The sequence below is a fragment of the Girardinichthys multiradiatus genome, chromosome 7 (assembly GCF_021462225.1).
Source record: "Girardinichthys multiradiatus isolate DD_20200921_A chromosome 7, DD_fGirMul_XY1, whole genome shotgun sequence".
Lineage (NCBI taxonomy): Eukaryota > Metazoa > Chordata > Actinopteri > Cyprinodontiformes > Goodeidae > Girardinichthys > Girardinichthys multiradiatus.
This window is the reverse complement of record NC_061800.1, coordinates 8158282-8176236: the sequence shown is the minus strand read 5'-3', so window position 1 is coordinate 8176236 and position 17955 is coordinate 8158282. Positions and strand designations below refer to the sequence as shown.

Below are 17955 nucleotides of genomic sequence, written 5' to 3'. Positions count from 1 at the left end.
GGCACTGCATAGGTGTAATGGAAGCCCAGATATCTGCCTTCAGGTCATCTTCCTCGTTGAGTCTGGTGTCTCTTATCTTCCTCTTGACAACAGCCCATAAAGTTTCTATGGGGTTCAGGTCAGGGGAGTTTGCAGGCCAATCAAGAACAGGAACACCATGGTCATTGAACCAGGTTCTGGTACCTTTGGCAATGTGAAAAAGTGCCAAGTCCTGCTTGAAAATAAAATCAGGATCTCCATACAGCTTGTCAGCAAAAGCATGGAGTGCTCTGACATTTTGTGGTAGATGGTTACATTGACTGTGGACTTCAGAAAACCCAGTGGACCGACCCAGTTGGATGACATGGCACCCCAAACCATCACTGACTGTGGAAACTTCACACTGGACTTCAAGCAACATGAATTCTGTGCCTCTCCACTTTTCCTCCAGACTCTGGGACCTTGATTTCCAAATAAATTGCAGAATTTACTGTCATCTGAAAACAGAACTTTGGACCATTGATCAACATCCCAGTTATTTTTCTCCTTAGCCCAGGTAAGACACTTCTGACGTTGTCTCTGGTTCAGGAGGGGCTTGACACGAGGAATGCGACATTTGTAGCCCATGTCTAGTATTCGTCTGTGTGTGGTGGCTCTTGATGCACAGACTCCAGCTTCAGTCCACTCCTTGTTAAGCTCCCCCAAATTCTTAAATGGATTTCATCTGACAATCTTTTCAAGGCTGTGGTTATCCCTGTTGCTGGTGCACCTTTCCCACTACATTTCTTACTTCCACTCAATTTGCTGTTAATATGCTTAGATACAGAACTCTGTGAACAACCAACTTCCTCAGCAGTGACCTTTTGTAGTTTACCCCCCTTGTGGAGGGTGTCGATGGCATCTTCTGTCAAGTCAGCAGCCTTCTCCATGATTGTGTAGCCTAAGACCCAGAGTGAGAGTCCATTTAAAGGAAACCTTTGCAGGTGTTTTGAGTTAATTATCTGATTAGGGTGTGACACCATGCGTGTCCAATAATGAACTTTTTCACAGTATTCTAATTTTCTGAGACACTGAATTTTGGGTTTTTATTACCTGTAAGCAATGATCATCAAAATTACAAGAAACAAAGGCTTGGAATATGTCACTCTCGTGTTTAAATAAGAGGAAGACAGACAGGTGGACCGCTGAAAATGCAAGGAGTAGTGTCATTGAAGCTGCATTAGCCACTGAAGGTGTATGAGTTTATAGGTCTCCTGGTCAATCATCTAAAGCAACTGGGTGAATGGAGATGAGCGTCAGGGGTGATTTCTGACACAAAGGTAGCTGGAGGTTTGAGACTATCTGCTGCCCAACTCCAACAGTAAGTAGGTAGGAGGGAGGTACACTCTGGACATGTCAATGTTTGAAATGAAGAATATTTTAAAATGCTCTCAATCTGCATGCATTAATATGTCAACATGCCAAGCAATTCTAGGCCAATTGTAATACTGTGTACCTGAATACAATTGTTAGGTAAATTAACAGTATCAGTTAATGGACACCACCTGTTACGACATGTGATCTCTCCAGGCGACCTCAATTGCTATTCTAGACTCAAACTGAGGTGCAAGAACCACTGGTGGTCCTTGGGCAGGCTTTAGTGGTACTTGGAAGAAATGTCGATATTAGTTTGGTCAGTCCGAATAAATTGGCTACTTATGCTGGGTTCTGTTTAAGTCCCAAGGGTTGCTCACTTTTTTGTTGCTTTTTTGACATCACACAAAAAGCTGAAAATATCAAAGTTGTGACAAAGTTATGAATTCTCTGTAAAAATAGTGTTCCTTGGAAAGCTTTGCATTCACTGAGGTGAAACTTGTTCTGAAAGGTTTGAGAAGGACTTGTGGGATGATAAGAATAAAATGGCAGCACTTGAATGTCACACTAAATTTCTGAGTTGCTTTTTCTCATGAAAACTGCAGGTTCTTACCTCTAAAAGCAGTTTGTGTTCTGTTACTTACTTTTAATGCTGTGTCAATGCTCCTCATCTTCTAGGAATAGGAACTACTTGTAGGTTTTTGGTTTCAGCTCTTTGTTTTTCCTTCTGTCCAGAAATGGGATCAGGCCCTGCAGGCATCCCCAGCACATTCACGCCGGAGTCGCCACTGAGATCTCACCCTCGGTCTGAATGTGTGTGATGGTGCGTGTGTGCATGTAACTGTATGAGAGTGTGTGTTTGTGTAGATATTGCACTATCCCAGGCTGTTTTTAGCTGAATGTAGTTCATCTCGACATTTATCAGACTGTTTGGAATCTGATTTTTGCCTTTTATTTTCTTTGTACAGACATTATTCAGTGTGTTTTTGTCATTGTGTCTGTGTATGTACACCTTAAGCTCTCAGTTAAAACAAATAGGCTGAATAGGTTAAGCTTAAAAGATGATGGCAAACGCATTATTGTTTTTGCTTTTTTTGAACCCAACTTTTTTTTAAGGGCAGCCATATTGGCTCGACCACTGCACTCTGGAATTTCAATTTTAAATAACCCTGGATTAGGCCCATGTTACCATGGTGATTGGAAAGACAAAATTTAATAACACCAAAGCCAGGTGGATTTTCACATAATGAACCTGGAGCAATGAACTGGACTTCACTCAACCTAAGAAATGAAATGACCAACAACACAGAAACAAGAACACCAACTCAGATCCAGAAAGACGTATTAGATCTTAAGGTACCAGAGGTTTCTGGGTTCTGGATTGGAAATGCTCTTTTTTTGGGAGGAGGTAATAAACTTAAATCAGCTTTTCACAATGTGGCGGTCATGCTTTCCATATTCTTTAATGTCACAGCTAAACACCTGGCTGGTCAAAATTTACATAAACGCAGAAACCGAAAATGATACAGGCCCTGATGTAGTCTCAAATTTTACAAACAGGGTGAAATATGTTAGGTGTGTCATGTTTTTCATTAGTTATTGTTTCATTTTGTTTGAGTTTAATGTACAAACTATATATTAAAGATGGATGACTTTTAACAGAAGCTGATTATCAAGAAACTTCTTTCTGCATGTCTTTTTAACAGTCAGCAGGATAACAGTTCTCTGGGTAGAAAAACTCAATTTGACTTTTTGAAGTTGTGTTCTGTTGACAGTTTATGAGCAGTCATTGTCTTACCAACAGCAGATTACTGTCTTGGCTGCTTCAATTTCTAATGAAGAAGCTAGCTGCTATGTCGAGCCGGTCAGATACTTCACTGTTCGTCAACCATCTTTTCTAACTTGACTCTTAATGTGCCTGTGACATGCTTTTCCCACAAATACAGAAATTGAAAGAAAGCCTCTTAATAGGAATTGGGCAGTAATTAACATATTAGGATTAAAGAGGTGATAAAAGACAGTTGTGACACAAAATAAGCATATTTCGATGTTAAATTTTGCAAGTCTATCTTATAGATATCTTATCGATTTTCATCAGTAGGCAGCAATGACTTCCAAATTTATACTACATCAGAAATGAGTAGAAAAGCATCCTAAGCATGGCTAAAGCAGTATGAGGCAGAAGATCTTCCAAAAACAATCACGGCTTGGTCTTTGTCTGAGCTTGGAATTTCCTTTGGCATTTGCACACATTTTATGTTTTTAGTTTTTTGAAATCCAGGGCCAAGCATGACATATATAGAAAATCCCTTGATCAACTCGAAGTCTTTTTGTGGTTTCTTACTCAAAAAGTGATGATGAGAATCAGCAAAGTATGCTGCTTTGTCGTAATTTAAAAAAATCAAGTCTGCTAAAAGAATTCTGGTGTTTCCAACCAAAATATGTTTAAATGAGGTACGGAATGGATGCTTTTTCTGCCCAGTCCCTTTCTTATTGTGGAATTCTGAACATCTAAAGCAGTGTGTTGGCCTGCACTGCTTTAGATGTTGTGGGTTATTTTTTGACCTGCTGGATGAGTTTTCCATGCCCTCTACCTGTGAGTTTTGGTAAACCAGTGTCCAGTGTCTTGGAAGGTTCACCACTCTTTCATGCAGTCTCATTTTGTAGATAATGGCTCTCTCTGTGGTTCACTGGAGTTCTAAATCCTTAGAAAGGGCTTTGTCGCCCTTTTCAAACTGATAGATGCTAGACAGACTTTTTCATCTGTTTTTCATCTGTTTTTGAATTTCTGAAAATCGGAGCTTGATGTTTCTTTTTGAAACCTTTTAGCCTACTTCTTGTTGACAAACAGGCTCTATTTAGGTGATATCTTGATTGTAAAGGACAGGCAATAATCAGGAATGGGATCTGGTTAACCACAGCTCATTTGTAATTTAACTAGTGCTTTTTCTCTTTGGGCCTGGTCGGCGTGGATACAGTTAGCCCAAAATTATTCAGATTTACATTTAAAATGGTTATCATTCAGCTAAGAAGTTTGTTTCTGATGAAGACAGGCATCTCTCACAAAATAATAAAACCATGTAAAAGGAGTATCAGTTCAAAAACACATAATAAAAAAAAGTATTAAAGTGGTATTTTAAAAATAGCATGTCAAATCATTTATACCCTTATCAACAATCAATGGAAAAATCTTCATTGACGTTACAGCAATCAAAGCCTTGTTCTAATTGCTGAGAAGCTTTTTCCACATTTCCATTGGTATTTTAATGATCCATCTTTACGAATTAGCTCCATATCTTTGAGGTTGGATGGCCCACTTGCCGTTACCCTAATCTTCATCGTCCTCCACAGATTCTCAGATTCAAGTCAGGACTGGTTGGACCGCTCCAATACAGTCCAGTTTTAAGAACTCAAAGCTTCTGAATAAAAGCCCTTCCGATCTTTTGTATGCAGTTTTAACTCATCTATATTCTGTATTGTTTCCTAAGAGAACTGTTTTTAATTGTTTTCCATTATTCTCTCATTTGTGATGTGATGATATTATGAAGCGAACTCTTCAAATGCAGAAAACCAAATATCAACAATTCTAAACAATTTAGATTTTTACGTTTTTGCATTTTATTTCACGTTTTAATTCACCAAATAAAGATGCAGAATGAAAACAAACATTCCACAGATTTTTGCACCGCTTTAATACATAAAAGCCTTGCTCGATCTATCTGTATTATAATTATCATTGGATGCAGTGTTTTGATTTCTTTTGAGTTGATGAGATAAACTGCATGTTCAGCCTGCAGGCAGGACTCTCGCAGTTTCGTTTCTCAACATGCTGAATAATATGGGAAACTTCAATGTTTAAGCAGCAGCTCAGGCAGTGAGCAAAACTAGACTTCAGACTGAGAGTCCTGCCTCAGATATGTTCTGGCAGTTTGTGACGTGTTCTTTCTGGAACAGATGTTGAAGCTGCTGGAATGGAGGTGGAAAAAGTGTTAATTGTAACGTTTCAAAACACATATTTATTCACTGCCATTAAATCTGAGAAAGCATGTTTCACTGAGTGTATTCTTCTCACTGTATGGAAATTAACAATGACACCAACTTTGAGTTTAATATTGAATAAAGAAACAAATGTGACCAGAATGTAACACTGTGGTGTGTCAACTTCTGTATTTTACTTTACTTGTCATGTTTGGGGTTAGTACAGGACCCAAATGCATAGAAAATTTTGTTTTTTTTAATAACTGGCTATAAGGAGAACTTACAGGAAAAGCAGAACATAGAGAACAGGAATTGTAACATGAGGAACCATCAGTGATCAGAGACAACCAGATAGCTTGTAGACAGAGGGAAGGGTGGAGAATGACATAGGATGCAGTTGAGCAAAGCAGGTAAACAGAGCAAAGGTGAATAATGAACACAGAGAACTAAGCTAGATACAAAGGAAACTACAAACCAAGGCGGAAAATATACCAACACGGATCTAGATGACAAATTAAAACACGCTGCGAACAGAAGTCAAGAAATAAGTAAGAAACTAAACCAATATGGTAACACCTTTATGGTAAGACCTTTGGATTCACAAGAAAATGATCAAAACACAAACACCCAAGAATCACAACATCACTCTTACACTGCGAAGAAAGAGTACTCCAATGAAGCTGAATTTGACCCATCAAACATTTTTTTTTATTTTGGGTAGATTTTAATATTCCTGAGAAGAAATTATGTACTTAACAGCTACTATCTTATATTAAAAAAATGGTTTAACAATATCACCAGGAAGACAGGTATTTGTAATTCCCAACAACTTCTTTAAAAATAAATGTAACTTTAGGATTTATTTATTTGCTATTAAATATTTTAACTGATATGTATACAATACATGTTAGTGTGAAATAACTGTAAACATTTTAATATATTCGATTCTTCCACCCTTTGCTCTGATTACTGCTTTGCTCTCTTAGCATTCTCTCCATGAGCTTCACGAGGTGTTCACCTGAAATGGTTTTCCAAAGAGGCATCCAGATGTTAATATTTCAGTCATCACAGCAAAGGGTGTCTGCTTTAAGAAATATAAAATATAAAACAAATTTACAGTTATTTTACAATGTTGTGTTTGCTACATAATTCCAAATGTGTTCATTTACAGTTTTGATGCCTTCAGTGAGAATCTATGTACAATGTAAATAGTCATAAACATAAAATCATTAAATACGAAAGTGTGTCTAAAACTGACCGGTAGGCGCTGTAAAACAAGGCTGCAGATAAACATCAGTCTGTCAACTTAAAGCATGTGTTAGATCCATTCTGGGGTACAATGAGGCATAAACGTGGTCTGGAAATATGTTCTTGGATGGAGCGCTGTGTAGACAAAGCACCTGTCGTGTGATTCTGGTTTAAAGGATTTTTATTCAAGCTCACAGCATTCCATTATGAGCATGCATTTTGTATTAAAGCTAGAAACATTTGCTTGACTTTTTTTAGATGATGAACTTGCCAGAGCCTGTGAGTTGAATAAATAAATTACATAAAATCTGCACCATAGTTTGTGTATGGACCACATCATTTAAATTTGAAAGAAGTATAGGTCAGAGAACATCTGAATCCACTTATTTGATGGAGTTCGCAAGACATACCAGATTAAATGATACTATCCATTTAAGACAGCTAAATAACCTTTCTCACTATCATCACTTTTAATTTGAGTTATGCTTTCCTTTGTGTTCTGCTATTGTAAATGGTAAATGGCCTGCACTTTATGAAGCCTGAGGACCCCATAGCAAGTTACACTACAATCAGTCATCCACCCATTCAGACACTGACAGTGCTAGGCTACTTGTAGCCACAGCTGCCCTGCAGCCTGCAGCAGACTGACAGAAGTGGGGCTGCCATACAATCAGCCCTCTGACCACCATCACCAAGGCAAGGCAGGTAAAGTGTCTTGCCCAAGGACACAACGACTGAGATGTTTGAGCGGGGGTTCAAACCAGCAACCCACTGGTTCCAGGGCAAACCCCTACCACCTGAGGCACCATTGCCACAGCCATGGCTGCTTTGTTTCCTGACCACTGGATCTGCGGTCTGTTCTTAGCTAATTTCACTTCGAGTGGGATCCTGCCATTGACAGATGTAGCGGCAGCAACACTAAGCTTGCAATTTAAGAACCTTAAAGAACCTTCCTTGGACACGTCTTCATAAATCATTTGATTGTGTCTTGAATTAGTACTCCACAGCAATAAGGTTTCCAGTTTCAGTCTGGGCTGGACATTGCTGCATAGAGGTTCTCCTGGTGAGAAATTGTTCTTCAGTAATTGGTGATTACTCTGTGAACATGAATGGCTGTTTGTGTCGTGTGTCTCTGTGTTGGCTCATTGAAGGACCAGAAACATGTACAGGGTGTATCCCCCACCAGTCTCAACCCTGAACAAGACAAAATGGGTTAAAGAAACAGATAAAACCTTTCAGAATCATCACTCATACCATCTCAGTATTTTCTCTTCTGGATTTAATGTGATAGACACTCCCTGCAGTAAAAGGGAAAGGTCCTGGCTAACTTACGAGGTTCTTGTAAAACAATTTGCTTGCCCATAGCTAGTCTTAATCAAAGACTCTTCTTCTATCTCACCTCTATCAGCACCAGCAACCACACAATGGGAGGTCGTTGCTAGTTTCCCAAATACAATTCCTGTACAAAGTCTTCACACCCCTTTGGAAATTTTGCATTTATGTTCAACTAAAAACTTTAAATTTAATTAGCATTTTATGTGATAGAGCAACATAAAGTGGTGTATAATTGTGTAGTGGAAGAAAAATGATGCAAGGTTTTCAATGTTTTTTACAAATAAATGTCTGAAAAGTGTGGTCTGCATTTGCATTCAGCCAGCCAGAGTCAATACCATGTAGAAATGCCTTTCACAGCTCTTACAGCTACAAGTCTTTTGAAGTGTGTCTACCAGCTTTGCACATCTAGAAATAAGACCACACTCAGTGAAATTGGTTGGAGTGTCTCTGTGAAAAGCAATTTGTAAGTCTCACAATAATTTCTCAGTTGGTGTCTCAGTTAGGCCTGGACTTTGACTGGGCCATTCTAACAAATATCCTTTGATCTAAACCATTCCATAGTGGCTTTGGCTGTATGTTTAGGGTCGTTGTGCTGATGGAAGGTCAACTTTCTCCTCAGTCTCAAGTATTTTGCAGCCTCTAAGTTTTCTTCCAGGAATGTCATGTAATAAGTTCCATCAATCTGCTTTAAACGCTGTAGAGATACAGCTTTCTCCCTCACCTGCCTGCTGTGTTCCTTGGTCTTCATGATGCTGTTTGTTCACTAATGTTCTCTAACAAACCTCTGCAACATTCAGAGAACTGAATTTATACTGAGATTAAATTACACAGCTGGACTCTTACTAGTAATACAAATACAAATGCACACCACACTTTTAAGATTTTCGTTTGGAAAAAATAGAAAAGCCTGTATCATGACCTTTGCTTTTTTGCATTGGTTTATCAGGTACTATCTCAGTTTGTGGTTATAATTTGACAAAACATGGGATACTTCACAGGGTATGAATACTTTTGCAAGGCAACTTAAATCTATTTGAACTGAACATTTGCCCTAATTTTAACACTATGTGGTTAATTGGCACTTCTACTGTTCTTTTTTTACTGTCCCATTTGTCCAGGAGCCCAGCTGATACACTCAAGTCTGCCACAGCAACTCACGGAACACTGACTTTGTGTGTAATTGCAATTTCCAGCAGAGGAAAAATGGTAATATATTTTCCTGGCAACTGGGTTTAAATGTGGGTGTTTCTGCGTCTAAAACACTGGTAATTACTCCTTTTGTGATGGTTTCATGAAATGTTATGATTGTATTCCCATATGCAACTATTTGCAAGCCTGCACACACAGCAGAGAAAGTTCAAGGACACAAATCAGCAGATTACATTTCTTGACAGTTTCAGAAAGTGCCATGAGACTGCGGTGTGACCCATCTGGTCCCTGTTTCCATTATTCCAAGGCTTTCTGTTATGGTTTGTTCTGACGAGTGTCCAAAGTGCTTCGGTTAACCAACACTTTTTGAACTCTCATACCTTGACTAAATAGTCATATTTCCAACAAATTCACAAAACATAAATATGTCCAGTAATGGCCCAAGGTAATTCTGACTGTGGAGTACAACCAGACAGAGCAGCAGCATGAGAGACAGCCGTCGTACAAGGCCCATGTGTGTTTCTGTGTGTGTGTGTGTGTGTGTATGTGTGTGTGTGTGTGTCTGTAGGCGAGCTTCCAGTGTTTCCTGCCTACTAATTCACAGCAGTGTTTTCTCAGCTGCAGTTTCCATGAGCGAGAAATGTTTTCACAGATTTTCTGCTCTTACACCTCCTTATCCTCCTCCGCTCCTCTCCTGCAGCTGACTGAAAACACACCTGGCGCTGGGATAAGGTGAACTCTGTTTCTGGAGGCTGAGTGGTACTATTCATGTTTCTGAGTGCTGACACGGCAAACAGTCGCTCACCGAATATTTTCACACTGATCGACCTCGTGGCGAGCCGCTACAGCTGTTTGAAATGACTTATACAGACAGAAAAGCATCAAATTTGTGGGAAGACTAGATGGTTGTGAAAATTGATGTCCTGCCTGTCAGTCTATCGCATAAAATCCTAATAAAATACATTTAAGTTTATGGTTGTCATGCAACACAATGGGAAAAGTGGAATGAATACTCTCAAAAGGAAGAGGTAACAATATTGACCTCAATATGTGACAAAATATTTCTACTGATTTCCTAACAAAAATAGACATAGTAATATTTTTGTTTATTAAAGTTGTTGACAATTTATTAGCCAGCCTGAGAGCGGCAGTTGTCAGTAAACAGGGAACAAAGTGTTCCTCTAACAGTGGAAGTTGGTTATTGTCCTCCCTGCCATCTGGGTGAAAATGCCCAATATTCCTTTAATGTTGCCAACATTCTTCCCACATGTGTCTTTGCAACCATCAAACCATTTCTAGGTTCAACTTTTTTGTGTTCCTCTTTTGAAGAATATGAATGCAAGCATTCTGAATTCTGGGTTCTGCTTCATGAACAAACAGTTTTTAAATGTAAAGGCAGCATAATTAGAAAAAGGCTTATTTTGAAAAGCCCAATCTGCTCTTCAAAAATAAATGTCAGTAAAACTTAGATTTGCAGTAATACAACTGTAAAGAAACACAAGACGTCTCGAACAATCTTACAATACAACTATGGACAAGTGAAATCAACATGTTTAACCATAATGCACTCTGCCATGTTTGTAGAAATCCAAACACAGCAAATCAGTTTAAATACATCACACTAACTGACAGGTAGGGGGGTGGAGGGGTGATGATTTGGGCTCATTTTGCATTTCCAGAACCTGGATCTTTTCAAGGGATTGAGTTGATCATGATCTCCTCTGTATGCCAGTATTCCAGTGAGACTATCTGTCTGTCAGTTAAGAGTTTGCTCAAAGTGGGTCATGCAACAACGAGACAATGTGGTGAAAAAAAACTGGGTCTGAATTTCCCAACACTGGTGTGAGAGACTGATTGTTGTTACAGAATCATGGCAACAAATAATGCTTGGTTTTACACACGTCTCCATTTTTGGTTCATGTCTGTTGAATAAATAATGATAATGATAATTGTGTTTTTCTACATGTCATAATGGATTTAAATGGTTTTTGAAACAGGTATTGACCGGATCATTTTATTATGTTCTGATACGGAAACCCCTACACCCATTTTTCACTAATATGACCTGAATACTGTTCATGATTGTGTCTTTTCCAGGTTTCTAGACCTTTTAAGATTGAATCAGTTTTAGATTTAGATAATAATGTAAACTGGTGTACTAATAAAATTCAATTCATTTAAAAAATACTTTATTCCCAAAAGGAAATTAAATTTTGTTATAGTTCATATTATGAAAGTTTCTTCAAAGAGCCGTTGTAGATGCTGATGGCTGTGAGAAGGAAGGATCTTCTGTAGAGGTTTGTCTTACAGCAGATCTGAAGAAGCCTCTGATCTCTGGCTCTGATGCTGCTTCCCCAGCAGATGACGGCAGAAGAGATCACACTCTCCACAACAGACTTATAGAAGATATGCAGCATCTTGCTGCAAACACCAAAGGACCTAAGCTTCCTTGAGAAGTACAGTCTGCTCTGTCCCTTGTAAAATGGATGAAAGGTAAATCTGAAATAAATTAAACTCTAACTTTCATATTTTTGATAAAATAATAGTAAGACATTTGCCAACGGAATTTGCTGAAATGTTTTCTGCTTTGCAACACTGACATCTTCTGGCTAGTTACCAGATTACAGCGGTTTGTTGCAAAATCAGCACAGCATAAACCTCAGTCTTATCCAGAAGATACTTTATGTAGTAAAGAGGTCAAATGTGCACAGACAGTAACTTCTTTAAGCTCATCAATCAGTTTTATGCCATTAATTATGTTTCAGCTGCACAGACTGCCATCTATTTCTACAATCTAATTAGGCTTTAATATTCTGACTTACACTATCACATTATATCTACATTGTCCCTTCTGTAATAACAAGCCATGGATTAGTAAATTATAAATGTGCCATCAAATCATTAACACTGCGTCATTACGTTGCAAACCTGGACAGGAAGGAGGTCAACAAGCTTGTCAAAGAAGATTAAGAAAAAAAAAATCCAAAGCTAAAAGAGAGAGAAAACTTCATTGTTGGTGCTCAATGTCATCTTAGCAAAGAATCAAGCCCATGGATGGTCTGCAGAATAGAGTCAAAATGTTGTCTCAGTATAATAAGGCTGGTGTTGAATTTGCAGAGGTGTAAATATATTTCACTCTTGATTTGATTCTTTCATTGATGAATATGCTGAATTTAGAAAGCAGCCTTTTGGCTGTGGTATTAGAATTAATCAAACAAAAACGTTTGTATCTCACTTTCTTGCATTACAAATAAAAAGAGCCCTGGTCCTGATGGTTTAGGATGTTAAGATGGTGAGGAGTTGCCTGTAACTCAGAGTTTTCCTACATTTTTCAGCTGCCAATATACACTCAGATAGGTCCAATTACCTTGGAGGGATCGTTTCAGCCCTTTTCCACTAGTACCTGCTTGACTCTGCTTGGCTCTGTGTTCCAGTAGGTACTGGTACTTGGTACATTAGTTTAACCAAAATAATTTTTGGCTTTAAGACTTTTGATCAGCTGAAAAAATATAATAATAATAATACATGTAAATCTGTCAAACCTGGACTGGACTATTCTTTGAAACAAAATATATGATCTATAAAACCTTTATTCTGTTTGTGGAAACAAACAGAATAAACCAAAGGTTATGAAATGTGGAGAATATGAAGATGTCTGTTTGCCAGTGGGAATATTTCTTTGTAGTTAATTATTTTTAGGAATTATAGAGATAAAGAGTCCAAAATATAAAACAATGTCAAAGATAATTTAATTTACATATATATTATTTCCTGATAAGTTTGTACGACATCATGTTTCAGTTTAACCCCCTGTTGACTCCTATTAATTATGACAGACTTGATCAAACCACAATAACGCTAAGTCTCCTCATATAAATATAAATTATTACCAGTTTTAAATGACTGCAATTTATGACTCCAGAAAATTACTTGTGGGAATGATATCTCCCCACTGAAATGACCAGAAGGTAAGAATGGTATTAAATGTCAATGGTTATGAAATGAGCGGCTGAAATACATAACAGCTAACTCAGATGGTTCACAAATAACAAGGTTTCTTCACAACCTGTTAGTATTTGTTGAGGATTGGTTCTGAATTAAATGCAAGAGTGAAAGAAAATATGTATTGCATGAAAAATGTGTTTGTATAAGCACATTTCTTTAGGATGAGGTTTTAATTATTATTTTAATTCAGCTGATATAGACTAATGTGTATTTTTTTTATCCTGCTAAAGTACCATGTTGTCCTCAGAGAACAAACCCAAGTGTACCCTATAACACCTTCACAGTTCATCCCTCTAAGAGATCTAATACTTTGGACAAAGAGGGAATACTCTAGGGATCCAAGAACAGTGCATCAATTTGCCATCTGACTTTTCAGGAAGCAACATTCAAACATTTTCTGCACACATTTTCAAAGGAAAAGGCTTTATCGTTTTGCTCTACTAAGAGTCTGTAAACATTTTTCCTGACCTTTTCTAAAAAGATATTCTTTCCAACAGGTTAATAAACCCTAATTTTAATGGTTCAATGCAATTTATTTGCTGGTGAAATAATGGAACTTATTAAAAATGGAAAACATATGGAATGGAAAACATATTTATATAGAAACTTTTATCTGCTGCTTTGAAGCAGCAGTGAGCCATTATAGCATCACCATGGCAGCAGTAAATATCAGTGTGTGTGTGTGTAGTAATGTTACCATAGAGCCATTATCTTTGTAGGGAACAGTTTGTTTTATTTACTAATGTTTTCCACACATTTCAATAAAGCTAGTTTATAAAAAATTAATAAATAAAAATACTTTCCTTTTTTCAATTTACTTTTTACACCATTGTTGTAGACTGTTGTCTATAAGCAAAAAATATATAACGGCTTACATAATTATATTACATATATTAAACACCTCAGACATTTCTCACTGGTATTATAATTTATACCAATATTATAATTAGTTTTTGCTCAGTAGGCGAATTTACTTTGTACTGTAAAACAAACCAACTAAGTTGGAAAAAAAAACTAAGTGTGACATATTCGGAACAATATCCTAAGTCAGTCTAGTAAACAAAGGTAGTTGTAATCTTTAACATTATGTAGTGAGTTGTCAGTGTTTATATCTCTAAGTTTTAGGTCATTGCAACGGGTGAAAGTTCTGCTAACTTTTGTGCTTTTGTTGTGAAATGCAGGAAAAACAACCTTTGGAGTTGTTGCAAAATGTTACAAAATGTTGAAATCGAAGTTTGGCAAAACCAAAACCTAAGTGGTTAAGTTAAAGTCCTAAAATTGTTGTATTATCATTCCAACTAGAAAATACCATTGATTTTATTTATGAAAAATATGACACTGAATGACATTCGTGACCACAATGCATAACTCAAATCTGAGGGATGCGCTACTTTAATGGGAGTACATGAAAAACTGTTCACAATTAACATTTTATTTTACTCCATAGGTTACAGGAATAAATGAGGAAAATCTTGTGTGTAGAAATATAGAATGTAAGACATGCTTCAGTTTGCTTGAAACACAACATGTTGTAACCAAACAGAAAAACTTGATTCTCTCACTGGAAAGACCAGAATTTATAATGTTCTATTTTGCTGCAATTAACTAAACGATCTAAGGTACTTTCCCACTTGGTTGACCAGGGTTATTCCCTTTGTTTTGGAGGTCAGCATTGACGCAGGACTGCTCCATAAACCACTGGAACCACTTACTGTGTGCGTCTTTCTATTGTTTCACGATGTGAAATGGAGCTGCAAGTTGGACCAACGTTGGCTGAGGTGCTGTGGGAACCAACCTGTTAGTCCTGCGAGTGTTTGGACGATGATGTCAGGAAATAAAGCGCTTTTCATCTTGAACGGTTGGAGATTTGGCTCACTGCATGCAAGTCAGAGGAGGGATTCTTCTGGCTCCATGTTGGTTGTAACCTTTACACTGCTGACAGGAATAATGTGACATTATTATAACATGACTATATCGTAAAACCCTTTATTTCCACAACTGCAGAATAACAAAAGTGCCGGTTTCTTGTCAAGGTAGCAACTTAGGGTGAACTGCTGGTATCCAGGTCAGCAATGGAAAATAAATTCTAAAAACCATACAGAGTATAAGAAAAAGGCCCTAAGCACGCTAAACCAGACGCTAATACTGGGCGATTGTGGCTCAGCGGGAAGAGTAATCGTCTTGCAATCTGAAAGTTATGGATTTGATTCCAGCATCCTCCTGCTACATGTTGATGTGCCCCTGGGCAAGGCACTTAACCCGCAGTAGTCAGTCTGTGAGTTTGACTGGGTGGATGTGGCTCTAGTGTGAAGTGCTTTAACTGGTCAACGTGACTAGAAAATTGCTTTACGAATTCAGTCCATTACCACATCTTAATAAGACACTCACTGAAACACTTAAATATTTAAACGTTCATCCCCAGAGTGTTAATGCAGGATAGTGTTACTTCCTCATTGCGTGGTGCATTAGACAATGCAGCCCCCTGAAAAAGAAGATCATTATTCATAGGAGACTGGCTCCCTGGTTCAATTCAGAGCTGCGTACTTTAAAACATTCGAGATAAATTGGCGCTGTACACACCTAGAGGATTCCTGCTTACTCTAGAAAAATAGTCTACTGTCGTATAAAAAGACACTTTGCTAAGCTAGAAGAGTTTATTTCTCATCATAAATAAAAGAGAACAAGAATAATCCTAGGTTTCTCTTTAGTACAGTTGCTAAACTTTCACAAAGTCACTGTATGTTATACAAACCTTTGGAAAGATTGTGCTATAATATCTAAAGCTATAATGTGTGCTTTGTCAAAAAAAAGCCATACTGCTAACATGAACCATCAGATATATGGTCATAATTATTTAATATCTATTTTTATTTGATCAGGGCGTAAAATCAAATATGGCTTACTGTTTTTTTCATACCATAAAGTTACCAGATTCATGAAGTTTAACACAAACTACACATATATCATTATTTTCCACAACTCATCAACTTACCATCATTGGTTTTTGAGAACCAACTGGATGTACGTGATGATGATGGATGTATGATGGATGTATGATGGATGTATGATGGATGTATGATGGATGTATGATGGATGTATGATGGATGTATGATGTATGATGGATGTATGATGTATGATGGATGTATGATGGATGTATGATGGATGTATGATGTATGATGGATGTATGATGGATGTATGATGGATGTATGATGGATGTATGATGGATGGATGTATGATGTATGATGGATGCATGATGGATGTATGATGGATGTATGATGGATGTATGATGTATGATGGATGTATGATGTATGATGGATGTATGATGGATGTATGATGGATGGATGTATGATGGATGTATGATGGATGTATGATGGATGTATGATGGATGTATGATGGATGTATGATGGATGGATGTATGATGGATGTATGATGGATGTATGATGGATGTATGATGGATGTATGATGTATGATGGATGTATGATGGATGTATGATGGATGTATTATGTATGATGGATGTATGATGGATGTATGATGGATGGATGTATGATGGATGTATGATGGATGTATGATGGATGTATGATGGATGTATGATGGATGTATGATGGATGTATGATGGATGTATGATGGATGTATGATGGATGTATGATGGATGGATGTATGATGGATGTATGATGGATGTATGATGGATGTATGATGGATGTATGATGTATGATGGATGTATGATGGATGTATGATGTATGATGGATGTATGATGTATGATGGATGTATGATGGATGTATGATGTATGATGGATGTATGATGGATGTATGATGGATGTATGATGTATGATGGATGTATGATGGATGTATGATGGATGGATGTATGATGGATGTATGATAGATGTATGATGGATGTATGATGGATGGATGGATGTATGATGTATGATGGATGCATGATGGATGTATGATGGATGTATGATGGATGTATGATGGATGTATGATGGATGGATGTATGATGGATGTATGATGGATGTATGATGTATGATGGATGTATGATGGATGTATGATGGATGTATGATGGATGGATGTATGATGGATGTATGATGGATGGATGTATGATGGATGTATGATGGATGTATGATGTATGATGGATGTATGATGGATGTATGATGGATGTATGATGGATGTATGATGGATGTATGATGGATGGATGTATGATGGATGTATGATGGATGTATGATGTATGATGGATGTATGATGGATGTATGATGGATGTATGATGGATGTATGATGGATGTATGATGTATGATGGATGTATGATGGATGTATGATGGATGGATGTATGATGGATGTATGATGGATGTATGATGGATGTATGATGGATGGATGTATGATGTATGATGGATGCATGATGGATGTATGATGGATGTATGATGTATGATGGATGTATGATGGATGTATGATGGATGTATGATGTATGATGGATGTATGATGGATGTATGATGGATGGATGTATGATGTATGATGGATGCATGATGGATGTATGATGGATGTATGATGTATGATGGATGTATGATGGATGTATGATGGATGTATGATGTATGATGGATGTATGATGTATGATGGATGTATGATGGATGTATGATGGATGTATGATGTATGATGGATGTATGATGGATGTATGATGGATGTATGGGAAAAACCAAGCAAGAAAGCTGCATTTTCAGGATCCAGATACACACTAAACATTGGCGCATCATGGACCCGCAGAGATTGGTAGAGTGTTTCGATGTGACTAACCTGGAGGTGACATCACATGGTTCTAAAAACTTGTGAAGAACTGCGATGAGATCAGTACAGATATCTGTGGAGGTGACTAAATATAGTCTAGTGGTGGACAATATAACAGAATTGACGGTCGATGTTAATC

The 17955-nt window shown here is 37.5% G+C and overlaps 1 protein-coding gene and 1 long non-coding RNA gene across 3 annotated transcripts in view; both read left to right on the top strand.

The window, feature by feature from the left end:
• The window catches only part of frzb (frizzled related protein), a 34939-nt gene extending 29462 nt beyond the window's left edge, over positions 1 to 5477 (top strand). For both annotated transcript variants that reach the window (XM_047371072.1, XM_047371071.1), the window contains one exon: positions 2068 to 5477. In XM_047371072.1, the coding sequence (XP_047227028.1) occupies positions 2068 to 2124 (57 nt within the window). In that variant the 3' untranslated portion in view covers positions 2125 to 5477. The remainder of the gene's footprint in view (positions 1 to 2067) is intronic.
• A 3528-nt stretch (positions 5478 to 9005) lies between these two features.
• LOC124871039 lies at positions 9006 to 10084 on the top strand. The gene is made up of 2 exons (XR_007038933.1): positions 9006 to 9099; positions 9743 to 10084. It is a non-coding gene; the product is annotated as an uncharacterized LOC124871039 (long non-coding RNA).
• Positions 10085 to 17955: the final 7871 nt, after the last annotated feature.